Genomic DNA, 26786 nt, shown 5'->3' on the forward strand with positions numbered 1-26786 from the left:
CATTGTTTAACTCTTTCACAACAAACTCAGAATAATATACACAAGTTCGTATACACACTTGCATACATTAAGTATTTATACTATAATTGTAGATGAGTTATGTATTGTTCAGAAAATTTGGTAGACTTCTAGTTAGTAAAGATTAAGAAGTTTTTGTACACAAAAAAATTATATTTCTTTTAATGAAGTATTGTTACTAAAGATTTGTTTGTGAAAACATCTAAGTTTGTTTTGTTACATCTGAGTGCAAAGTGATTTCATACTTTAATTGAAAAACTATTTTTCTTTCCAAAAATCTTGCATATTATTTGTGTAATCTTTAATACCTCCTAAGTACATTTGTTTTCAATGAAACTTTACATTTTGTGTTATTTTCTCTACCCTAACTATGTGGGATCCATTAACTTACCAACTTCATAATCATCATAGAGAAAATTAGGAAATAAATGTAAATTATGCTTTTTTATGCTAGAATGTCTGCAAGTTACAACACTAAATACAAATGTTTAGTCTAAGTAGCTTAAGTCTCATAACAATATGTATGTATATATATTTGTTATTATACTGACCTTCCAGTATTCCTGGCTAATATTACATAACTTGCATTGATGTGGTGCATGTGCACATATGTTACCGTATCCAATAATATAAAACTGACCTTTAGTCTCTACAAAGTGACCATGTCTTGGGCATATCTTAGTGGGATAGTTATAATCATCTAATGTTTTATATCTAAGAATGATTTAAGGTAATTATTGCCCTTTGTGGTATATCAGTAAATCTTGAAGGCTTATGACTAAATTTTAAGTTTTGATACTCATGATAGGCATGACACAGATAGCCCATTATGTAACTTTATGTCCAACAATAAAAAAGTTTTTGTTTTGTATATAAAGGTGCAGCATTTTACTATCAACCATCAAAGTGTCCTTGTTTACCAATCTTTTACTGTATTACCATATTCTAAGTGTGTTTTGTCTATGTATACTTAAAAACTGTGCTCCAGTTTTAGAGAAATTGGATATAGCAAGTTGAGTTAACCATCAGTTTTGGTGAGATGCTTTTACCCTTTTGCAACTGGCTTGGTATAGTACACACAAGTTTGTCTACACATTTGCAAATGTTAAGTATTTGCATTATAATTTTGATACAACATTTGTATCTTCACAACATTCAGTGGATTTGGTGATTTGATTAAGAAATTAACTGATATGTAATATTAAAGTTTGAATTATAATCTACAATTTGATTCCAAACTTAATGATCTAAATTCATAAAATAGCAGTTCAATAAAATTTTGAATTCAGAATCAACAAGCGTGATGATATGATCTTTGACTGCTGACCTGTTTCAAAAAGGATACACCATTAATTTAAAGATTAATAGTGAGAGATAAGTCTACATCTCTAGAAACTTATTTGTTATCATTGATAGATCTCAGATGCTGTAATGGATGACCAAGTGGAAACTGATCTAGTCAAATTCACTAGCCTGCAGTATGCTCTGTATACTACAACTTTTGTTCTGGCCATTGGAGGCTTATGTTTCCTTGTTACGGCCTGGTATATTGTAGAGGATAGAGACAGATGTGACCAATTAACTCATGGTAAGAAACTCATTTTTTCTTGTTTTTTAAGTGTTAATAGTTCACTGGTTGTGTTATGTAGTTAAATTTTAATGTGTATGTTTGAGGTACCTGGGAAGGATTATCTCTGTCATGTTAAGAATGTGAATATCAACTGTAACATTACCTTTCAAACTGATGGCAGTGGATTGTTTATTTTCATTATAGTGGATTACCATGTGCAGGTGAATCATATAGCAACTTGTAAATAAACTTCACAAAGAGTGAAACCCATTTTTAGGGGATAATTTTGACATTTGGCAAATATTTGTAATTGCATTCAAGGCTTTTTTTTCCGTGACACAGGGTTGAGAACTGTTCTGTATTTGAAGTTTCAGTTCAAATAAGGTTTTAAAAGTAATGTAGCTCTTTAAATTAATACATCATTCAATTGTCAAATTGCATGATAAAACATTACTCCAAATTAGCAAATACAATTGGATCTTACTTTCAATTTTGAAAGACTTAATTGGTGCTGTTCTTTTCAGGCAAGGTTTGTTATTTATACAAATTTTTTACTACCCTAACAGTGTTTAGAGTTTGGAACAGTTATACATTTTCAAAATCTGTATGTTAGCACATAAAAGTGGAAACTATCCAATGAAAAGTTTTTATTCACAATTATGAGTAAAATAATATAGTAATGATCAAGACCATCACAAAGTGTTGGCTTTTAACAAAACATAGTGAATTTTTGTTTTTAGTCTAAAAATCTAGGTTTTACAAATTTATGTACTTTTATCTGTGGTGTATTTCATAGTACATTATAAATGTACAAAGCATTAGTCCTAGTTTCATTGTCATTGGTTCTTTTCTCTTCCTTCAACAGGTGAGGGTGGTACTCCTACTTTTCCAGATGATACCAGCTTACCTAGTCCTGTTGAAGGTAGAGAAGAGGAGCCTGATGTGGGTTGTTCAATTAGCGATGAATGCAAATTGATTGCGAGATAGTTAGACAAGAAGTCTACCATAAGAAGTTCTTAAGTTAGGTGTTATGAAGGATTTTATACTAGGCTGTGACTGTCTATCATGAAACAACTGAAAATTAAACGTGATGCATTTATAAAGCACTTGGATAAATCATTATGTATATATAATGATTGTCAAGAGTTAATTGGCTGAATATATGTCAGCTCTGAAGCTGCCATAAACTTGACAGAATTAGTTCACCATAAATTTAATAAATATAATAGATTATTTTTTTGGATTAAAATTTAAAAACTTGCTAATTCCTAACCATTTTTTTTAATTTTATATCTTACCTGTTTAAATTACAGTAGGAATATAGATTAATAACTTCATAACATTAACTAATTTTTGAGGGCATTTTATAAGTTGCTATCCCAACTAAGACTATTTCTATCAAAAGCACTAATAAAATTGAAAAACGGGTTAAAAAAAAGAAACCATGTAACTACTGTAACAGTTATCTTTCAGACCCTATATTATTATTATTGTAACAGTTTTAAATGAGGTCATTGTTGCATAGGAAATGTTTGAACTTGCATCAAAAGACATTTCTTGTATTAACATAAATTTATTAGCATTATGTCAAGTAATAAATGTGACTATATCTTTTGGTATTTTTATTACCAGTAACAGAATATTAAGTGTTCAAAAAGTTTTATATTAATTGCACTGGTGTAATTTATGTAAAGGTTCTGATTAGACTTCTCTTTCTTTTTGTAATATTGTTTTGTTTTTTCTACCTTTATATTATTTTATATTAAAATCAGTCTACTGTATAAAGTTTGTTAAATGAATGACATTTCCAAAAATAAATTTTACCTTCAAGATATACTTTACCATACAAAAAAATCTGGTTTCAACTTATTAACATATTAGACAAGGTTTCAGCATTTTCTAAAACATTGATAATTTTATCTTAACACCTTGAAATTAAGATATTTGCATGATTGTTAGTAAAAATTAATATTTTTCCTCTTATGTTGGGTGAATACTTATTAAAGATGCTTAATTATAGTGGTGTTCGTAGTAGTAATTGTATGAAATCATAGGTTTTTGGTACAGAATTTATATGCATGATTGTATTGAGATTTTTTATTTTTAAATGAAAGCAGCTACTGTATGAACTATTGTTTAACTGTATCCTTCCATATAAATTTGACATTTCATGAAAACAGTACAAAAAGTTTCAGAGACCAACTCATTACTGTGTTTGTAAGTTCATTATTAGCAGCAGTTTGTGTTAGAAGCTACAAATTTTGTGAAACTCAAGACTAATTCAAACAAGCAAATATAGCTGATGTTCTTGAGTTCACAATAAAGAAACTAAAATCAGGTAACTCGTGCTTTTAAACTTTAAAAGAAAATAATCAATTTAAGATAGCTTGAAACACTTGTTTATGCTCTCCTCATACTGGAAATCATGAGCATAATACTCATAAAGAAAGTCACCATTACACATTGGATTTTATATGAAATTTAGCCAGAGTAAAGTTTTGGTTACTTTAAATATTATTGATTACAATAAATATATATTGTTGCACTATTAATATTAAAGGCATGTTTAAACATCACAAGGGGAGGATTACACTTTCAAGATTTAAGTTTTCATGAAGAGTCATATTATTGCCATTAAGTTAAAACTAACTTTATAAAACTTGAATTTTGAATTTTTTAAATGAACTTTTTGTCTATTTAGTTTGAAATTTGTTAAGTTAAAATTACTTCTTGTTTAACTGTTAAAGAATTCATTTTCCAAGTCAGTTGTAGAGTGAGTGTTTTGAGAATAAAATCCAAGCTCCAGATCAAGCAGCCACTAATATCCACTCAATCCTGCACGTATTATAAATACAAGCATTAAATTTCCCTTTTTTTAATCTTATAAAATTACAAACTTATTATACTTCCTTTCTCCAAATGTATGTATAACTTCCTATCGATAAGAAAGTCAGTATGTAAATTCAATAAATACTGTTTGTAAGAAAATTATTACCAGTCTGATTTATTATTATATTTTTGATTATCTGCAGAATTTCTTTGTACTGTTTATGACAAATAAAAATGAAATAGCTTCCTAGACATTGATGTAGTTTTATTTTCTATCTCCAAAATTAATATTATTTTGGATTGCTTTTGACACATCAATAACATAACTGAATCTTCCTCTTCTTCCATATAATTGTAAGATGAAATAACTTCATAAACAGATGAAACTGGATTGAAAGTATAATAAAACATAAATATTTTGTATTTGCTAATTGACTCAGAAGGAACAAACCATCACCAAAAATGCTAGACAGAATTAATAAGTTGAGTAGTTTAAATCTTCAGAACTTGTGATGAAAATTTGAATGCAAATTCCAAGTGGATAATTTTATATGTACCAAATTGTTCACTTTCAGAAGATGCAGAAACATTTTGATGATGATTTGCATGTTTTGAAATATATGAAGTTTTGCAATCAAGTAGAACAGCAAAGTAACTTAAAATTAGTAATTCAAGTAAAAAGAAAATTCATAACTGTATTAAATTTCTAGAATCCTCCTACCAGTTCATGCTAAAATAAGAAAAAAATAAAGTGAGGTACATATTAGTTGTTCAATTAGCATGATAAAACCCAAAGTAGAAAAATGTATACACAGTGTGAAACTCACTCACTTCTTTGTGTGTGTGTATGTATTGTTCCATACCTGTTTGTAACTAGTAGTAGGCAAAGGATATCATGGTGAAAACACAGTCCTATCTACATAGCTTACTTATATTAAAAGAAGAATTCTGTAACAGCACTGAATGGCTTAAAACTTGTATGGTTATAGAAATAACATTGCTATTTATTATGAAACTTGCATCCTTACCATAAATTATAAGATGGAAATTGAACTCAGTCTTTAAATGTTTCCTGCATGGTTATTCACTGATCCCTAATTTTATGCTTTGTCACTGATTTTACATTTAATTAATCCAGTTTGAGTAGTGGTTCCTAATGTGGTATAATAAAATGTGAGACAAACAATTTTAGGTGCAATAACCATTTTTAGATTTTATGTAAATAAACATACAAGTAAATGTATTACTTTGCATACTTAGAGCTCAGCTTTGATGAGAAGATGCAAAACTTAACTGACTCAAGTAGCCATAATCTCATTTAAACTAATTGTTTTAGGTGATGTTTAGCTATTTTCAATGAAAAATCAAACAATTCAGAGAATTAGTAACTTTTGCTTTGTTTTTGGTTAGAAAAGCTTAATAAAATTCCTCCCGATTAGTTTTTCTCTTACTCTGTTCTAACTTCAGCCCGATTACTGGAGTAAATATTTCCTGTTGTCAATCAAAATTGTCAGTCATGATGAACGGGAGTAAAATGAGTTGGAATGTATTTACTGACCTAATGTTCAAATATGGTTTCCTTCAATATTTTCTATTTAGCCCTTCAGTAACCAACAAGATGTCTAAGCAGAATGTATGACAACTGAGTTTCAGCCATGCCCATATTGCTAGAGCAGTGAATAATAACCCTAATTACTATGTATGCTCTATACACTTGACTCAAGATAGCTTAGAACATTGTGAAAATGAGGCATGAAGATGCTATCTCTTCATCTAGTACTGAGTCAAAATGAAGAACCTTGACTCAGCAGTGGCTAACACCTATTCCAGTCAGTGTGATAGTGGTAGGAAATATGTGCTCCAACTACAGTGAATGAATTAAAGAACAGAAACCAGTGCTGCAGTTTTTAAACAGCTGATGCATGAAGTAACAAAGATCTTTAACTGTGCAATTTCATTTTTGAATTCATCTTACTGTATTTGCCCAAATGTAATTACCACAGTTTTGAAAGATTAAACACATTTTTTTTTATTTTACACATCAGTGTAAAGTATACAATTATTGACATTTTTTAGGATGTTAATTTTGCAAAATTTACTGAAAAGTTTATACATCGTAATACACTAAGCTAATCACCTTCATTTAATTCTTGTCATTATTGCTACCATTGGATTTGCTTCCTCCTCGTCTGATTCCCACAGTATGTTATCATCCATCCTATCTACTTCATTGGATTATTTTGTGAAACCTTTAATGATTTTTAGTGGTACCTTCTAGCAAAATACATAAAAAAATGAAAGTGTACAAATATAATACACAGTCAATTTTTAAAGTATTTGGAGAGAAGAAAGTATGCATTATTTTTGGATAAATACAATAATTGGTAAATGTTAATTAGTAGAAATGCTTTTTATTTGGATGTAGACATTATTATTCTCTACGTGTCTAGATGATTTGTACATACAGCATCAGAGTAAATGATGTGATATAGTGTGTCAGGTGTTGAATAAAGTACAGTATAATTAACATTGTTCTCAGGTAAAGAAAAATTTGGAGTCATTTATCTTTTACAAGCATATATGCGTTTTTGAAGTTCAGAAGTTACATTTGATATAATGTTGTTGCCCACACATTATTTCTTATACATTGTTACTATATTTTCTGTCAAATAACACTTCACCAGTTTCTTCATTATTGTATTCACTCTTGGGACAAGGTCGAATGCATCTTTGCACAGAATTTTTTAAGCCATGTAACAATGGTGCAAATTAAAGTGAATAGTGAATGGTACTTAATAACATACATTTTCCTTTACATTTAATAGCTTGTTTTATATGCTGCAGCTCTTGGAGATACAGCTATTTTGATGGATGCAGCTTTTGTACCAGATTACAGACTGCACTTCACACAGAGATGTTATGGTTCACAGCTACAAGAGTTTGCCTCAAATGATTCTCTACGTGTGTAGCACCAAGATAGCAATGTTGAAATTTGTTAATTTATTATGAAGTTGTCTTTTGAAATTAGTTTTGTAACCATAATTGATATTCATGTTAACTGTGATTACTGTACTATATATGTGAAATGAAAACCTCATATACTGATTCATTTTACTCTCATTTGTCAAGAGAAGCAAAAATATCTTGCTCATTATCTTTATTAGTACAGTGGCTAGAATCTGTAATGGCATTTTTTTTAGTGCACACATGAAAAGGTGATATGACCGGTTTTCATATTGACAAAATTAAGAATGTCCTGTATTTTTGGAACAGTTGCTGTAAATTAACAATTTTAAGCTAAATTGACATATATTAAAAAACTGAAAAATAATCACTTGTGTATTATTGACCCGCAGAAATGGTTCTATTAACCTAATTTAAATAATTTTTTTTATAATGTGATTTTTTTACACCTGGAGTTGAGCATAAAGGATTCATTACAATTTATCTTTAGAAAATATAAATAGTTCAATATATCATGTTTGAATTTAAGCTTCTTTTCTTCAAAACACACAAAATACTGATCTAACAAAATCAACTAATGTTACTACTTTCTAGACTGTAATGTGGGCTCTAGTTTTTTAAGCACCTTGTTAAACTTCAATCTTGTGTTCAGTTTAAACCCTTTTAGATGTTACCAGTTTAAGTTGTATTATGCATATTTGTAAAATTTGATAGTTCTAACAGAAACATCTTTTAACTTAAGTCTGTATTACCAATTAAATATACAAATAAGAAGTGCTGAACCTCCTTGTGGTGACTGCTGAATTCTCCAGCAACTGAAATAAATATCCACATGGTATACAAGTTTAACAGTTAGCTAAAAATATTTTTGTACATTGTTTGGTTTCATTGTTGAACATAGTATAATAATAAAATTTTATTTTGATGACTCCACTTTTTCCTATTTGCAAATGGCACAATTAAAGCTAACATCTCATAATGTGCACTTTTTAAGTTTACTTTTACTGCAATATCACACTCCATAAAAGGAATATCTAATCCCACTATATGATTAAAAGAAACCTGTGTTGGGAATAGGTGCTGTCTATTGAAGTTCTAAAGTACAGACTGCTAACACACACAGCATTTGTTACATGATATACAATAGTATAATGAAGCAAATTATGTTAGATGAAAAAGAATCTCAGTGCATTATGTTAAATTCTGTCTGATTTTTTAACAGCTGACAAGAATTTTTTATTTTCCATGTTACTTCTATTATTAAGTTTAGAGGATAGTAATGTCTTTTAAAAGTAAAAAGCCAAATCCCTAAATTTTACATGCATGAAATACTACCATATCTTACAGGATTATTTCACCATGCCTATCATGTATAGCCATCAAACAAGACTTTTGATGAACCAGTGTAGTTACACTTGGTACCAGCATGCCAGTTTGTTTTGTTAAGTTGGAACTTTCTTTGTCTAAAACCAATACAATGCTTGTTTATATTTATAAAATATTTTCATATCTTTAATAACGTACTTGTCTTTCAAAGAAACACTTTGCAACTATGCAAAAAAAGTCCATTTTGCAAACCTAATAACCCTTCCAGCTTTTTCAGCTGGTTTTACATTTTAACACATTTGCCAATTCCAATAGTAAAACTCTTTAAATGCTGTTCAAGAAATAAATGGACAGTGTTAAGACACTGAATTTACACTGATCTGATAATGCAGTAATGTGTTTACAACTGCTGGAAGATTATTTTGGAGACGACTTCCATACTCATAAATACCACACTGTGCTTATGACTTCTTCATCACACATCTAAGCACTTTTCAAAGAACATAATGAACTGCTTGTTATCAGTTTGACCATTTTATGAATGATTTTGTCTTCAAGAACTTAATACCTATATAAATTCCCCATCATACAATCTTCTTGTGTAACTAAATATTTTTCTAAAATGCACATCCACTTGGTGGATGAGTTTAATGTTTTAGTTCTATTTCAGTAAAAACTAGTAGTGCTATTTTCTTTAAATTTTTGGTTGTGTTCAAAACCACCATAGAATCACTGTTTTAGAAATATCTAAAAGAAAAATGTTTCACTACAATTTGTTTTGCAACCTAATTAGGGAACTGCTGACCTTCATGTAAAGTGTAGTTGTCTCACATAATACAAAAATAAGAACACTCATTCCTCTCTAAAATTTTGTCCATCTTTGTGAACTATAAAACAAACTGGAAAAATAGTATAATCTAGCTTATTTATAAATTAAAGACCAAATTCTCACAACTGAAACAAAAAGGTTTGCACACCATTTTTATTTTTCACACTGCCTTCTCAAAATTTCATCCTGTGAGGGTACATCTTGTTTCGGAGAGAAAACATTGAACCAAGATATGCAAACATAGTCTTTTTTTCAGGATGCTTGCGTATCACCTCCAGTAACTGTTTATCCACCTCTATCTGGTCCTGCTTTCTCTGCTCAGATACACTATACTCCTGTGACAAATAAAGAATGTATCATTTAAAACTTTTCTGGGTATCAAACCCTCAGGGCTGAAGTTTTGGCTTACATATTTGTTTTTCTTTGCAAACAAAAATATAGCCAGTATATTCTCCTTCAAATACTTATAATCATTCTGAGAAGCTTTATCATAAAAAATTCATAAACCCCTTGGATCAAGAACTAAAATTATTACACATGCAACCACAAAAATAATAGGAATATTAACATTTAAACTGAGATGTATTTTGATCTAAAAGTTAACATTTTCCTAAATTGAAAGTGTATTTTCAATAATACCTCTGTTGACAGCTATCTCTCAACCTTCAGATTTTGAACTCTGTACATCTAAGCAGTGATCTCACTTGTTCCAGTCTTTTATACCCCACGTAAATGCCCTTGGCAATATTTGTTTCATGGTACTGTATATATGCACCTCACTCAGATAATGTAATCAGTTTTTCAAGACTTACATCATCTCTTAGTGGAAAGGAAGAGTGGGGGAGGGTCAGCTCTCATGTAGGACGGTGCAGCCTCCACATACAACTGTGAAAAACTTTTGAGGGATCTGGGTAGAAGGATCCCCAACTTCACCCTCTTTTCCAAGAGTGGAAAAACTGCTGTACACTAACCCAATTAGTGGAATGCAGGTGTGGTAATGACTCCCTAGCTCCACTGGAAAGTAATGTGCATTAAAAATCTTGAGGAACAGTTTTCTGGAAACAGTGCAATAGGTATACCAAGTTTAAAATTAATAAAAAGTTGAGCTCTAAGACTACAAAAGGAGTTATTAAGAGTTGCATAACACACAAGGGCTCTGACAGGTCATACAAAATGACTGGAATCTATGGTGAGAAATAGCCCATAAGTCAATTGGAGAGAAAGTATTCCCTTTCCTGGCTGCCAGAAACTCAGGAAGGAAGAATTAATTCATATAGAGCAGGGCACAGGTTGAATTGTGAAGTCCTGTGCACATGCAGTACAAACAAGTCAGACCTATGACATTCATGTGCCAGCAACTACATAAAACTTTTAAAGAAGAAGATGAAAGAACAAGATACTAAATACTCAAAGGGATGATAAGACAAAATAGACAAAACGTAGTCAACAAGGCTGGCCTATATAAGGTGAAAGTAGACATAGCAAGAACTTCAGAGTCAGGTCAAACAAATGGGATACAATGGAAACAGTTGGATGAAGTGGATTTAATTTCCTGTCGAGATCCCACTGTTGGTAAGTGAGCCATTAATGTTGATAAATCTCCATTATAAATCTGCAGAGAGATTGAGTCAAATACAAACCAACTTCAAAAGTTAAACCCTGATGTCATGCAAAATTTTGCATAATATTAAAACATAAAGTTTGAGCTTCTGAATGTACTGGTGCAGAATATCAGACTGAAATTACTGCAACAGAAACGGTCAAAGAGGACCTTCTTGAAGACACAACTGAATATGAAGAAACTATGATTGAACCTAACAAACAACAAGGAGTGTATTCAACCACAGCCAGAACTTTGGGAAACAGACAATTCAAGGGTGCAAAAAGGCATATTGATGCATACCTGTCCAGCCATGACTGAATGTATTTACTTCTAAAACCCAAGGATGAAGTACAGGGGTAAAAAGAAATTGGAGTCAAGTTCCAGTAAGTAGGAAATTCATTGATCATTGGAGACTCCAAACCAAAAACAAATCCACAGGATGACCTTTCAATGTAACCTCCATTTGATTGGGAGAATGCAGTTGGGCCAAAACAGATGATCCATTATTAAATTCACGATTCCCCAGAACATAAGCTAGAAACTGACAAGATGAGAATGGCTCTAAAGGTCCTGAGAATGTGTGACCCCTTGATGAGAATTTTAAGACACTACCATCAAATTGTGGGAATGAATTATGACTAATTTCTCTTAAAGAAGCAGACCATGAGCCACTGCCTGTTGAATGTCAAGAAATTTTACAATATTGATGTGGAAAGATTTATCATATATCCAAAGACCCTGGGATTCATGACAACTAATATACACCCCCCCCATCCCTGAAATGAGGCATTAGTGGAAAGATGAAATTCTGGACTAAATGGCAGTTGTGTGGTCCTAATCCAATCAAGATCTAATATGTTGCTACTGAAGAAGGAGACTGGATAGTCCAATTGATCAGAGGCCTTGTCCCATTGTTCTCACAGTGACCACAGATGTGCCATACAAAAAGGAATAAGAAAATAAAAGACAGGCCCACATCCCTAAAAGAGAGAGAGAGAGAGCCATCTACATAGCAGATGTAAGTCTCACTACTACTTTCATTGCTTGAAGTCAAATGGAAGTTGGCTGAACCCAATCAAGTATGTGTTTTAAAATACCCAAAAAAGGGTAATGTACTGAGTTGGATCTCTCTCTTCTGATAAGATGACCAGCTTTGGTGGCCTCTTGAAAAGAGAATCTGGATGTGCTATTCTGTCATATCATAAGATGGTTTTAGAAGTAACCAGTCATTCATACAATGGTGTGCATACAGGCTCAAAAAATAAAGGTGACAAAGAGCTAATACCATTATGCTAGACCAAAGGGCAAAACTCTGAACTACAGAACCTGACCCTTATGCACAAAATATAAAAATTGGCTGGATTACTTGGTTAAAGAAAGTTGAAGGTTTTTGTTTATAACACTGAACTTGATCAATCAAAGATATGGTGAAAAATGTCAATGTATGCCAAAAAAGGACTCCATATCAAACTGAGGATGGTCCAAGAATTGGTCAAGACGTGAAAGATTGATGATTAGATACCAATCTCTTGTTACATTTGGCACAATGAATAGACAGAAATAAAATACCCAAATAATAGAACTGTCTTTTTCCACTACTTCTTTGTTTAATAAGTCTTTTATAGTTCAGGAATGAAAAGCCACACGCTGCAGATCTGTTGTAGGTGTAAATGCCACAAGTCTGAAGGTTAAAGTAGGTAGAATGTGAACCGAATGACCAAACCCAATGCAAGAACCTATACAATTCACGGATATGTGGCAAAGGAAGTCAAGAGGCCAAGGATGACAATGAAAAATTTATATGGTTGACAAAAATCCTCTATTTCAACATATCTGGAACAAACAATAATGGATGAAGAAATGGTGCCTCCTGTAACTCATGGAATGCAGCAGCAGATTCTTCCTCCAACAAGACATCTCTAGCCAATAAGTCCAACAGCATAAAAGCGAGGAAACCAGAGAGAGAGAGAGAGAGCAATCTGTGAAAGTCAGCAAAGAATCCAATTCTTTCAAATATTGATGTGGAAAACACTGAGAGGCTTCATATAAAAGTCAGAGAGAAGATATCTCAGGACAGCAGTGAGTCAGATGAATACAAGAAAACTGTGATCTTTTGAAATTGTTTATAGACTCCAGTCTGAAACCCAACATGTCCAAAGGGGATCCAGTTTTTGTGAATCTAAACACATTTTAACCTGGTGGTGGTAAGCCAAAGCATGCTCATCCAACAAATAAGGGGATCAGACCCAACTATCCCTTCATGTAACTGAGTGATAAATCTCCTAGCACAAACAGGAATATTAGGTGGAGGAGGAAAACTAAATGCCATACTTGATCTCTCTGCTGTCAAGGAAGGAGTTGACTCAAATGCAACTGAGAAAAGACCCAAAACCTCACAAACCTGAGTGACTAATTGAAGAAAGCAAGCAGGAAATTGTTGATCCAAAGTGGTCTTGTGAGAAGCTGAGCATTTTAAAAAAATATGCCAGATAAATCAAGTCCAAATTCTCTCCAAAACATTCCAGATTGCCAAGAAAAACAACCTCAGAACCCCCTGTTCAAAGATATGTCTCAAAACCACAGATACCTTCAATTGAGAATAACCTCTCTACAACTGTTTGGTAACAAGTATAATTAAGAGAGGTCTGATTAAACTCCTGGCAACAGTAACATGGTATTAGGAAATTATAATTGTACAAAAATCCACAAGGTAATGCCAAAATTGCAATCAACTACATAACCAAGCACAGTACTGCATAAGAGAAAACTGTGACCCAATGCTTTGTTGAGAAAAAGTGATTACATTATCAGAGTGAGATCCTTATATACAGTACCAGGACAAAGAGTACATTGATATATGTGAAGAAAATCACAAGACAGATATTGCATAGAGCAATGGGTATAAAAGGCTGGAGAAAATGGGACCAGTGCTTTGATAGGCAAAGTTAAAAACACGAAGGTCAAGGAAAAACTGTCAGTGGAAGTATATTTTGGAAAAATATTTTCATTTCTCCCACCCTTACTCCATTGGTTATGAACAAAATTTGGCAGAACTATACATTCATGTCAATAAGCGCTTCCTAACTCAAGAAAACCATAAAAAGATCCCCAGTTTTAGAAGTTGATTGACATGGTTCAAAACATTAAGGTATATAAAACATCTGGGAAAAACCAGATGCAAATTATGTCCAATCTATTATCTCTTCATAAAAATTCTAATATTTAAAAAAACAGGATCAGATCACATTAAAAGAAATTCCAGTTTTGAATTACTGTATAATATTTTTTTTAAAATTAGTATGCATTTAGAGAGATAAGACTATTTAATATACATACTTCAAGCTTGGTATCAAAGATGTCACCATCATCTTTACTGGGCTTCTTAACATGCTTACGACGAAAGTATTTGTCATTAATGTACTCTGGTATCTTAACTTCACTGATATCCAGTTTTGTGCTAGTAGCTATGACATAAATCTGGTTAATTCGGCGAAGTGGACAAGAGTTCACTTTGAAAGGACCTATATATATTAAGAATGTACATTTTCAATATTTCAGTTATCTAAGGAATGAAAGTTAGTTAAAGTATAGTTTATGATAAATGCTTTTTCACAAACTAGCATCAATCTGCTTCAAGGTTTTATTTCAGAGTAGGAAATTAAAGTTTCTAACAATATCTGGTATATTTGGGTGTGCAAGGATATACTTTTATTTTAAGTCATAAATATATAAATTTATTAGTACTAAAATTACTGTTATCAAAATTAGTGAAAACGTTAAACATGTATACAGTTTTTAACCAAAGCCAGTTTTAAAAGTACACACTTGTGTATCTGTTAACAACTCGAGGATACTTAAACAACTTACACAACGTTAACTAATTTACAATAAACTTTTCCAACAACATTTTCACCTCAACTAACTTTTGTTTTATTTTTTATTATTTCTTATACAGTTGATGACATACATATGTAAAGAACACCCCCATTAAATAAATCTTTTTGGAAATTAACCACTCAACCCTGAAACGTAAAAATTCTATTTTTCTATGATACTGAACAAAATGCACATTTCTTAACCAAAAACAAATTTTCAGACAGGTACACAACACTGTTTGATAACCAAACACATAATTTCAACAACCATAAAAACTTCCTCTGTAACTACAATCCCAGAATAATATTTTTAATGGAAGAATTGCATGCAGTGTTTGATTAAACATGTATATTTCTCACAGAGCAATATTCAAACGTTTGGTTTTTACTGTACTTCAAGTCACATTCCAAGCAGCTTTACTGTTAAAATATACTTTTAAATTATGCAATCATGACTAGAATCTCAAATATTACTTCACTGGACTATGGTAAGAAAGAAAGCCATGATGTACACCCTTTAACTTACCACCACAATGAACCCATTGCCAAAACTGGTTCTTTTCTCATAAAGCAATTACAGTTACCATTAACTTCTAATGAAATGTCAAGTTACCTATGTGAATCAAAATGTTTATTAAGTTTTCCCAAACTAAGCTGTAGAAATTTTATCATTTCAAAATGAATTTATTCCACTTGTGATCTAAGAAAGAAGGAATTGCATAGATAATGTTTTCACTAGAAACATATTGCAAATAAAATATTATAATTCTCCTATGTTGAAAATGTATTTTTGATAGATACTTGCTTCTTCACATAAGATTAGCTATTCGAATTCAGTGCTGCTCTCCATATACAAACTTTTTCCTTTATGCACGTAATAAGTCTTGCACTCTTCCCTTGATATTGATATTATAGTACACTGCAATGTATCTCTCACGCAAATCACGTGTCATCTATTAACCAATAATGGTAATATTACACACATGTGACAAATGCAATTCCCTATACACTTCTCTTCCAAGCCTTCACTTCAAAACTTGACAGATGTGGGCACCGAAAAAGTGGGAAGGAAAGGTGAGAACTGTCTATTGGAAATACAATTTCAGCATAGGAACATTATAACCTCTGATACAGTACTCACATACACTCACAAGATTATACAGAATCCCACAATGAAAAGGTAGGAGCGATACAAGTGAACAATAAAAGCACCTCCTGAAGCATCCAGAGGATACCTTTGACCTCAGCAGATAGCCCAATGTGGCTTTGCTACAAGGAAACACACCTCTGACCTTGAAAGAAAGAGTTCCAGAGATCAGAGTAGGGGAACCTCACCAATTCTAAGCCAGGTATATTCTATACATGTGTAGAACTGCTAGGACAGTCAGAAAGCACTCAGCAAGTTAACAGTATCCAAAACATCCCTTAAGTGATACTGACATCCCAGATAAGGCAAGATAAGAATCATACCTCCTTCACCTTCAACCCTAGAATTGGGAATTAAGATCCTCATTAATTCTTTGATACAACACAAGTATGAACACATTATAGCAATCCAGGACTGGCCATCTGGCACTGAGAGAATTAACTTTTCCTAGGACTTATGACAATTGATTCAATACTTTAATGCTTTAAAGCTGATATTCTTGCAAAGGTAGATGAGGACTCCCAATCAAAAGGGGTGAACTACACGTGAAATGGATCAGCTCCAGGTAATATGAAATATGTAACATGAGGCCACATCAACCTTAAGAAGATGTATCAACCCCTGTGATTGAGTACACAATTTCAGGAAGGTGCCTAATCAACTTCTGTGATTGTATATCTAAGATCAGAAGCATCATGTTAAAAAGAAGGAATAAAGAAAGGCCTCTGAAGAAGATGAAAAGGAACAAAACTTACAAGTTAAGATTGTTCTGAAGTCTGTACTATGGCCATTGGTGGAAATGTAACCCCAACATAAAAGAAAAAGTGATAAGAAAAAGAGAGTAGGAGACTAACTTACTAGGCATGGTCTGCACACAAGCATGGAGAATCTCTCTATAGGATGATGAGAACAGTAAGCAATGAGATGTCAGATGATGAATTTAATAGGACATATGGAAGAAGGTATAGGAAAAAGTAAATTAAGTAATAGCCCAAACAGGTTAGAAGGCAGACCCAATTTGTAAGGGAAAGGTGAAAGAACAAGAGAGGAGGAATGCCATGGAATAAAAAAATGGTTAAACATACATAGATGATAACTGTAAGTTCTATACCACACTACTGACCCAAACTGGACACAGCAGTCTACTGGAATCCAGATGAAAGATGAAAAGAGTAGCAATCTTCACAAGCCACCCTGATATTGGGGAAAAAGAAGATGAAAGGGGGTATGTGAGATGGCAACAGCAAACTAAACAGACTGGCAAGGTTCATCGAGTGAGACCAATCCTGATGAAAACATCGACAACGATATCCTGTGGACGTACGACAAGTAAACAAGTGAAGAGTAATCATGTTCTGAGCCCTATGAAAAAACCAACCAATTGAACAGATCCCCGTAAAAGGCAAAGTTATCTGAAAATGAGTGGATCAAATAACCACTAGTGGGAGAAATTAGGACCAGTAAACAAATGAAGGGTAATCATGTTCTGAGCCCTATGAAAAAAGCAACCAATTGAATAGATCCCCATAAAAGGCAAAGGTATCTGAAAATGAATGAATAAAATAACCACTAGTGGGAGAAATTAGGACCACCACGAATGGATTGAAAACACCCAGCACATAACATGTACGTGAATATGACATATGGGAGCCCAATACAGAAGATTTAAAGTTTAAAAACAGATCTCTGGACAAAGTGCACCCTTTTCAGTCAATAAGAGCCATTCCAGTAGATCTATCAATTCAAACAACCAACAGACAGTGACAAGAAAGTAAAAACTGTTTTATTATTCTGTAGGATAATTGGAAAAAGAAGATCTACGAAACTGCAGGAGGTGCACAACACTTTTTAGGACAAAATGTAACTAAATTATGAAAAGTTCAGGCATTTATGAAAGCTAGTTTAAAATTACAATTTGAGATCACATTTGAACCTATCTCATCAAATATATTCTAAAAACATAAATTTACTTATTTTTCTCTTATCTAATACAAGATATAACAAATTAACATTTTCATGAGAGACCACTTTTATCCACTCCCTGTATATCACAAGCTTTATACATAACAATAACTATCTATAAAATATCTTATGAATACTACTTATATAGCAATTTACAAACTGAACATTTTAGCTCTTACCAGTCACCAGTAACAGTCCAGAAGTCAGCTGCTTCAGAAATACAACCCTCTGTAAAACAGAACCACAATTTTTTATACAACTTCTATGCAACTGAAACAAAAATTGGTGAATACATATTTATGCTTAAACACATTCCTCAGCTGCTAATATAACTGAAGAAATTCATGCTTTTGTTTACAAATATATCTCTAAATGTATAAATATAATTCTAGAAACTTTTAAAACAAAATCCTACATTAACCTTAATTCACAAAATTTTAAATTTAACTTCAGTATTAAACATCACGCGACATCTTACCTTACCACGATGACGACCTGCAAGAACAATCAGCACAACACCTGGAGTAATTCGTTTTCGCAAGTTGCGTTTGTGATTCTTGAAAGGTATCATTTTCCTAGATTTCTTGATTTTAGGAACATCTTCAGTTGGATAGTATTTCCTCTGAAAGTTAAATTTGTTCTAGGTGCTTGATTAACACACTACTACAACTGATTAATACACTAAAAGCATTTTTTTAAATAACAATATTTTAGAGAAAAAGCAAATTATGATTTAAATACAATCAAATTGATAAGAAATGCAAGTGATTCAAGTCAATACTTTATGGCCCCTTGTTTGATGGAAACAAGTGGTATAATTATACCAATAACAGCTTCTGAACCACCATAATTACTAATGAAAAATACATTCACCATTTATAATAGAAGCAACTACAAATATAAGACATGCTATTAGAAAAGCTTCTTCACTGGAAATAACTCGTACCTTCTCTCTAAAGCAATGTTAAACAGTAAACAGAACTTGCAAATACCTGGGACTAATATACCAGCTTTATTAGAACCCAGACAAATGAATATCACTCACAGTTAAGAAACTTAATGGCCTCTGAAGGATTAGATGACTGAATATTTTAGATCTGATTTTGTCTTGTCCAATACTGAAAAATAAAACTAAGTAAAAGCAGATGCATTTTGCATATCTCATAACTATAGATGTTATTAATACTGAAGCTACTGCATGTTCTTTTCTGTTATTTTCTATATAAGGATACTGTAATAACCATACAAGAGTCAACACAGTTAAACATTTCTCCATCAAATCCTACCAATATTGTATCTTGCAATACAAGTTAGCCTGATCTGCTATTCAATTGTACCCTTGCCTGTATTAAATATTGCAAATGTCAAACTATATTGAAAAATAAAATAATTTTGTCTGATGTTTGTGATGATTAATGGTGATCAACTAGCTTTTGTTTTCATTAAAGACTGCATTTATACATAATAAAGTGAATACCACATTGATATGTAACTGTTTAGTTCTCAGTTGTCCAAGAAACAGGTATAACTAAGATGCATATATAATGATGAACAAATTCTTATAATTAGACATAACTGAAACCCATTTATTATGTCTAAATGGATAAACCGAAATAGTAAATATTCAGTGAAATGACAGATCCATCATCATTAGAGCAGAAGCTGTAAAAACATTTATCACCAACACAAAGTTGGCAGTATACAATTGCCAATTCTGTTACAGTTACAACAGAAAGTGTTTGTACCCCTGGTTTTTTTTGCTCATAACTTAGGCTAATAGAAGTATGATATATTATAAATATTATAGTAATACACATCTACATAAATTTTTACGTAAATTAAATAACAAACAAACTATTTATAAACAAATAACCAAAAATAGGAGGAGCAAAAAGTATTCATACATTTCAGAACGTGCAAAAAAAAACTGATATTCCCGAAAAAATTTTTTAGTTTGGCGAGTAAACTACATCACACAATTCCAGAACTAGACACTGGATTCATAATTATTGGAATTTAGCCAGCAAAAAAAGTACTTCCAGTAATTTAGCACCGTCTCCATCATTATCTGCTTGGTCATCATGGCAAACAGGAAACAACTATCCAGTAATTTAAAAAAACAAATTACTGTAAAATACAAGTAGGGTTCATCAGCATCATCCAAAAATCTTGCAAGAGTTGGAGGCCTTCTGTGAAGAAGAATGGAAGAAAATACCAGTAGAGTACTGTGAAACAATCATGGAGGGCTGTGAGGAGAGACAGCGCCAAGTAATTCACCTGAAGGGCTACACAACTGACCATTAAAGTAGATGCACAAACACTTTCTGCCCCCTCCTATGTTTGGTTATTTGTTTATAAACAGTTTATTTGTCATTCAATTTACACAAAAATTTATGTAGATGTGTGTTAGTATAATATACTATACTTTCATTATCCTAATTGTGATACTTTTTAAGTTATGAGGAAAAAACTACTCACAATGCAGGGGTACAAACACTTTCTGTCGTAACTGTATGTCCATTCAATGTCACATTCCTCCAACTAAAAGTGTGATGCTATCCACTACGGTCTATATTGCCCAAAGAAATATATAAACTCTTCTACTTCTGTTTCTAAGCCATAACATTACATACTTTAATGCATTAGATTTTAAATAAAGTATATCTCACCTGCTTCTTCAGTTTCACAAGACGCTTTCCACCATTTTTATCACCACCAATAGGTTTCACCACAGTCCTTGGTTTACGCTTAGGCTTCTCTTTTTTAGTTTTATCTTTCTTAATTCGAAACAAGCCTCGTTTGTGATACATCCGAGAACGAGAGAAGCGCCATACCCCTCCTGGTAACTGGTAGTTACGGGGATAGTGGGCTTTCTTTACAACTTTATTCTCTTTATCAGCCATCTGTAAAAAATACTAATTATTACACCATTTCTTGGCAGAAATTGCATGCATTTATAACACCATGATTTGTTTACTAAAGCTGATCAAAATACTATTTCTTGACTGATATGTATTTCAACATTTCTTCACTACAACAAATTAGGTCTCAGCCTCACAATGCTTCTACGACCACATGACTAATATCTATCCATGTGTTACCTCATTCAAAATTCACAAGCTGTTAAGAAAACAAACTAAAATATATACATGACATTGTGACTTGTTAGAGATTAGACAGCTTAATAAAGTTTAGCCAAAGATTTGGCAGCCACTAATCAAAAATTTAGAAAGTGTATCAGCCCTACCAGTAAGACCTTCAAAACAAATGCTGCTGTATGAATAAGCACAGTGAATTAACAGTTTCTGTCAGAATTAGATATGTTTATTGTATATGGCATATTCTTGCAAGATGTGTGCCCAATATAATGCAAGATAGATACGTCTTGTGGTGTAGCATAAAGAAAATTGATGTATTCAAGGTAGATAATATCTGGAATTTTGCTTTTGATTTAAATACAACTAACATTCTTCCTTCTAGGCATATTACTATCTCCAGTAACTACTGGAATATATATATATATTTGAGGGGAACATTTCTACCTTAGAATGGCTAAATTATGCTGGAGAATGGTTCCTAACATTTTTTCCTTAACTCTTTATATATTTTAGGCATATATGCTACTCAACCTACAAGACTTCACAGTTGTGGCATTAACAAAAACATAAACCTCAAAACTCGCATTCTGTTTCATTTATTTTTAATCTTAAGTTATCAAACCATATATTACCTATTCAATATCTTAAGTGAGCAGATAGTGTTGCTAATTTTTGCTTCTTTGTAAGAACGTCAATACTGACTTCCAATTGGTACAAACTTTTACAACTTAAGACCATACCTAAGTATCACTGTACAAGGAGAAGAGAGTAAGTGTTGAAACAAATTGGCTCTGTAAATAGCATGTAATTTTCAAAAGCTGCAACATGAAAGACTAAAACAAGTATAAAATACACACACATACACAATATTACTGACATTCTCATTAGTACCTCCAAAGCAAATGATGCATCTGATATCATTTTCTGTAAGTCAATATTTCAGATACCATACCAATACTGATGAGGTACATGACAGAATGATGCACTGATACAAACATATTTCATGCCATAATCAGTGGCAAGTCTGGATAAATATGAATATTAATATAAGTATTGCAAATACTGCTTTTCCAAGGAATCTTCAAAGAAACTAAAATAAAGACATCTTTGATACTCTTAAGTTGAGTACAGTGGATAGGCTTAAAAATATCAGTTTGTTGTAACCCTACAATGATTTAAAATATAAGCAGTAACTCGTATATGTTACATCATATTTGTTGGTAAAAGGTTAACAGATTGTTCTTTTGTATACAGATGCATGTTATGTATTTATACTAATTTTTGATGCAGTATGTGCATCTTCACAAAATATGGTAGACTTTTAGTAATGATTGCAATTTTTTACAAAAAATAAAATAATAAAAGAAGTAATTTCTTCTATAGATTTGAATGTGAATATAGTTTCATTACTGGTCCAAGTATGAAGTGATTTTCATATAGATCACTTACTACTACATAGGAATAAGTTATTAAACTTTTTTTAATATAACAGTAAATAAAGAAGTGAACCCTACAATTATCTCTTCTAGCTATGAACTTGCTGTAGGGTGATAAGCCTTTTAACATTTCACCCTGGAAGGTTTAATCTTCCAGTTGTGGCTGGCTAACATAATAGAACTTATAAAAATAAAATAATAATAATATACATTTTAGTAACTTTACTAATATAATGTTATTTTTCCCACATTTCAATTATAAAGCATGTGTTTGTTTTATACATACTAAATAACCTTTTGTCTAATACCAAACACTGAACAGAATTGTTTCACCATGTTGTTCATTTATGTTTGTCAATAGTAAATACCTCCAGCCTTGATTGTATATTTATTAATTTAGAGTTCTTGCATAAGAGATAAGCCATGTTAAACCTCAATGCATTGGTCAATTAGTATTGAGCTGCTGGATGGCAATCAGATAATGCCCTCACACACTGTTGCAAAATATATAAATTTCTGGAAAAAATATTCTAGTCACAACGTGGTGATACAAATTTTTAGGGAGTTGGAAGCTGTTATATCAGCAGCAATTAGAGATAAAATTTCTCAAATCATAATTTCTTTCAAAATTCTCTTAGTCAGCTCCAATCTCAGATAATCAGTCAAGTTACAGCAAACAAATATTTTTAAGCCAGACCTGAAGGATAAATCAAAATATAGCAGTTTCAGAAAATTTTAATTAATCAAAGTTCCTTAAAACCACACCTTTTATTAAGTTTACACTATGAGTACCATATATTTCTTTTCTTAGGCATAAACTCTGTCACTTAAATTTATTCTTATTTTTAATGGTGATGTTATATAATCAGATACCACACTAGCAACATTTGGTATAAGCAATATCAGTCCAGTATAACCTATACAGGTTTATACAAAGTTCATTGTATACCCTTGTTTTTATCAATTCTACACCTAAATGGAATTTTAAATAATTTTAAAGTTTTATATGTGTATTTTTGAATAGTAAATGCTTCTTGGTCCAATAAAACCAACCAAACCAAACTAGACCATAAAAAGAGGTAATGTTTAATGCATCACTGATCTTTATTGGTCAAAACAATAAGAATCAACACACTGTTTTTGGTTCTGACTTTTGCTCAATGGTTACTGATAAATGATGAAAAATGTTTTAATAGCCAATTTCAACTAGTAAGAGAACAGTTGCATTTGAACGTATCATGCCAGTATTTTGTCTAGTATATTTAAAAACTGTGTTCCATTTTTATAGGAATTGGATATAGAAAGTTGAGTTAATCATCAGTTTTGATAACTTACTTTTGTTTGGCAACAGGTTTAGTATAGTACACCCAAGTTTGTCTACACATCTGCAAATGTTAAGTAATTGGACAATAACACTTAATACATTACATTTATGTTAACAACATTTGGTAGACTTTTAGTAAAGGATAGAATATTTTTTAATCAAAAATTTTTTTTATTCTAAAATGACTACATAACATGAAAATGCAAATGTTTAGGCTAAGTAGCTTAAGTCTCATAGCATTGCATTTTTTATTATACTGGCCTTCCAGTCATGTATAACCAATATTACATAACTTGCATTGACATGGTACACATGCTCTCTTGTTACATATTCTGCAATATAAGACAGACCTTTGGTCTTCCCTGTCTTGGCTTGATTTTAGTGAACTAGTATTTTGTAATATAGTCATATTTCAATTATTAAACAATATGTATAAAGATTATTAGTATTTAAAAATAAATTATTAAACTTGTATTTCTTAAAATATAGAACAATAAATATGAAAGTATAGCAAACAATTATCTCTTCTAACTTAACTCATATAATATCAAAATTTTTATTATAATTATGAATTGATTCCAAACTTATATATGTAAAAACAGCTGGTAAGGGTTGAGAAAATTTTTTACGTAGAGAAGCAAATAACGTTTTGACATTCTTTGGGAACCTGACAATGACCGAAACGTTTGCTCCTCTACATAAAAAATTTTCTCAACCCATACCAGCCGTTTTTACATATATATTTTTCTCTACAAGTGGGTTTTCTCGTCATCACAAATTACAATTCCAAACTTGTTAACATGTCTTCATAAAATGGTAGTTAAATAAAATTTTGAATTCAACTCAACAAATGAAATGGCATGCCTTTTGCACTGTGACCTGTTGCAAAGGGGATAATAACTTAAATATTTCCCATTTGCTATTTGGTGTGCATTGTTTTGGAGTTAAGCACAAAGCTACTGCTAGTCCACAGGGGGGATGTAGAATCATTTGTATTTTATGTGAGCATTATATATTCAAAACTATGATTTCGAATTCACGTGCTTCAGGGACCACGAATCTCTTGAAACCTCTACCCTAATAATACCAGTAGAGCTATCCACAACCATTCTACCATAAATTCCAGTTTTCATTAAAGATCTACCACATTTTGACAAAAACAAGACTGGTAATGTCTTTAAAGTGTAAATGCTAAAAGGAATACGTCAGGTGAAAGAGATATATTCAGCCTTTTAACTTTATTATTACGCTATTAAAAATACTACTATACAAACCATGATACATTTCATGTAAACTACAATAATCTCATACTTCACACTTAATAAATAAAGTTTCATGTACCTCTTTAGAATAAAGATTCGTTTACTTTGGGAGGTTTGTTCATAAAGGGTTTCAAACTTTCTTAATGAGCAAATTTTAAAATTTCAGTTGTAGCATGTTATAATTTAAAGTAGGCCTAGCAGTAGATATACAACTTATCAGCAATATGACTTAATTAACAATGTATTAATTTTCTCTTTACATATATGCAAATAATTCATCATAAGAATATAAAATGAGTTAAATAAATCTATAGTAAATCAAATTAAATTGAAATTATTCAAAGATTACATCGATTTCTCCAAACCTCACAAAACACACATATTCACCTACATTTCCCTCTCACGAAAGAATGATATGCGGACCCTAACGGATTTTTCTCACACTAATCTCGGATGGTACGAGAGAGTATAATTTTCAAATATGGCAGAATGTAGTGTCAGAAGTGACGAAGTCTTGAGCGCAAAATTATCTAATAGCCCTAAATTGCTGAAAAATGTTTTTAATAACGGAGAATTCCAAATAGAAGGCCTCCAACGACAACAATCTGATTTAGGAATGCCTCAATCTCGAACATTTTCAAGTGGTTAGTGTTATCGTAAGTTATTTATCAGCCAATTCCGTAAGTTAATTCATTCGGTTGGAGTCGAGACTCATGTTTTAACCAACTTATATTTTAATTGTAAAACAAGTATAGACATATTGTAAGTAATATTAGTAGATTGTTTACTAAACCATAATACTTAGTACAAACATTACAGCTTGCAGATTAGATCTAATAACATGAAATACGAACAACATGGGACTATTTTGTGGTTTTCCTTGTAAAGTTGTATTGTCATGCACACACCCCTATTAGAGAATATATCTTTAATAAAAAAAAGTCATCGATATTTTTCTCATAAGCACCGTTAAAGTACAAAGTTCCCTAATTGCTATTGCCAACTCTTTCTGTAAGACAGTCACTGTTATAAAAAATAAAAAAATGTTTAAAGAAGAGCACAACCTGTCTTTTCTAAACTTTAAACTTCTACCCTTTCAGCTCATTAGTATTATATATATTTCACTTGTATTTGCGTAACAACCTCAAAATATGTTAAAAAATTCCAGTGAGTGCCTTATATTCAAATTATATTATATATTTTATAAACACACATGAAAATGTAAACTGTAAAATACTAAGCCGTTCAGTCCATTAGGTTCACTCACTAAAACAACCAGTTAAGGTTAAATGAAATATAGTCTTTGTTTCTTCACATCCAGCCAATGAAAATTTAAAATAATTATGATTATGGTTTACTTACATTGTACGTAGGTATGTAGCTGTTGTGAAAGTTCTTTATAAAAATGAAATGAGTTGATGAAATATTTTAAAATTTGGCTTGCATGGCCCTAAGATAAGTAGTTCTAGAAAATTTTGATTTTTTATACTATTTCTAATAAAATGATTGTTATTTAATGTAGGTATATTCACTGAGGATAGGA

At 31.6% G+C, this 26786-nt stretch overlaps 3 protein-coding genes across 17 annotated transcripts in view; 2 read left to right on the forward strand and 1 right to left on the reverse strand.

The window, feature by feature from the left end:
- LOC143244595 (protein spinster homolog 1-like) overlaps positions 1-8306 on the forward strand; it is a 43450-nt gene extending 35144 nt beyond the window's left edge. For 2 of the 7 annotated variants that reach the window (XM_076489564.1, XM_076489567.1), the window contains exons 10-11: positions 1435-1606; positions 7243-8306. In XM_076489564.1, the coding sequence (XP_076345679.1) occupies positions 1435-1606; positions 7243-7370 (300 nt within the window). In that variant the 3' untranslated portion in view covers positions 7371-8306. Of the gene's footprint in view, positions 1-1434; positions 1607-2453; positions 4670-6016; positions 6144-7242 lie in introns of those variants that run through there. The other 5 variants (XM_076489566.1, XM_076489569.1, XM_076489568.1 and 2 more) reach the window with 4 other exon arrangements.
- A 1356-nt stretch (positions 8307-9662) lies between these two features.
- Positions 9663-25683, reverse strand: RpL6 (ribosomal protein L6). Of its 5 annotated transcripts, none has more exons than XM_076489573.1 (6): positions 25635-25683; positions 20793-21026; positions 18602-18745; positions 18303-18351; positions 14476-14660; positions 9663-9871 (listed from the first exon to the last, which is right to left on the reverse strand). In XM_076489573.1, the coding sequence occupies exons 2-6, from the start codon at positions 21024-21026 to the stop codon at positions 9710-9712; spliced, it is 774 nt and encodes a 257-aa protein (XP_076345688.1). In that variant the 5' UTR covers positions 25635-25683; the 3' UTR covers positions 9663-9709. The 5 variants fall into 5 exon arrangements, with proteins under 5 accessions (XP_076345688.1, XP_076345690.1, XP_076345686.1 ...); XM_076489575.1 differs by having other exon boundaries at positions 25631-25658; XM_076489571.1 differs by having other exon boundaries at positions 25593-25651.
- The window catches only part of LOC143244594 (two pore calcium channel protein 1-like), an 86855-nt gene continuing 85710 nt past the window's right edge, over positions 25642-26786 (forward strand). For 2 of the 5 annotated variants that reach the window (XM_076489562.1, XM_076489561.1), the window contains exon 1: positions 25642-25887. In XM_076489562.1, the coding sequence (XP_076345677.1) occupies positions 25725-25887 (163 nt within the window). In that variant the 5' untranslated portion in view covers positions 25642-25724. Of the gene's footprint in view, positions 25900-26786 lie in introns of all 5 variants that reach the window. The other 3 variants (XM_076489560.1, XR_013025220.1, XM_076489563.1) reach the window with 3 other exon arrangements.

Source organism: Tachypleus tridentatus, chromosome 2, assembly GCF_004210375.1.
Source record: "Tachypleus tridentatus isolate NWPU-2018 chromosome 2, ASM421037v1, whole genome shotgun sequence".
Lineage (NCBI taxonomy): Eukaryota > Metazoa > Arthropoda > Merostomata > Xiphosura > Limulidae > Tachypleus > Tachypleus tridentatus.

Excerpts from the sequence above, each read along its gene's own strand:
- RpL6 (XM_076489573.1), bottom strand. The coding sequence starts at position 21,026 with ATGGCTGATAAAGAGAATAAAGTTGTAAAGAAAGCCCACTATCCCCGT. Across the intron at positions 14,661-18,302 it reads TGGACTGTTACTGGTGACTG|GTCCTTTCAAAGTGAACTCT; the intron begins GTAAGAGCTAAA and ends TAATATATATAG. Across the intron at positions 9,872-14,475 it reads TCTTTGATACCAAGCTTGAA|GAGTATAGTGTATCTGAGCA; the intron begins GTATGTATATTA and ends TATTTGTCACAG.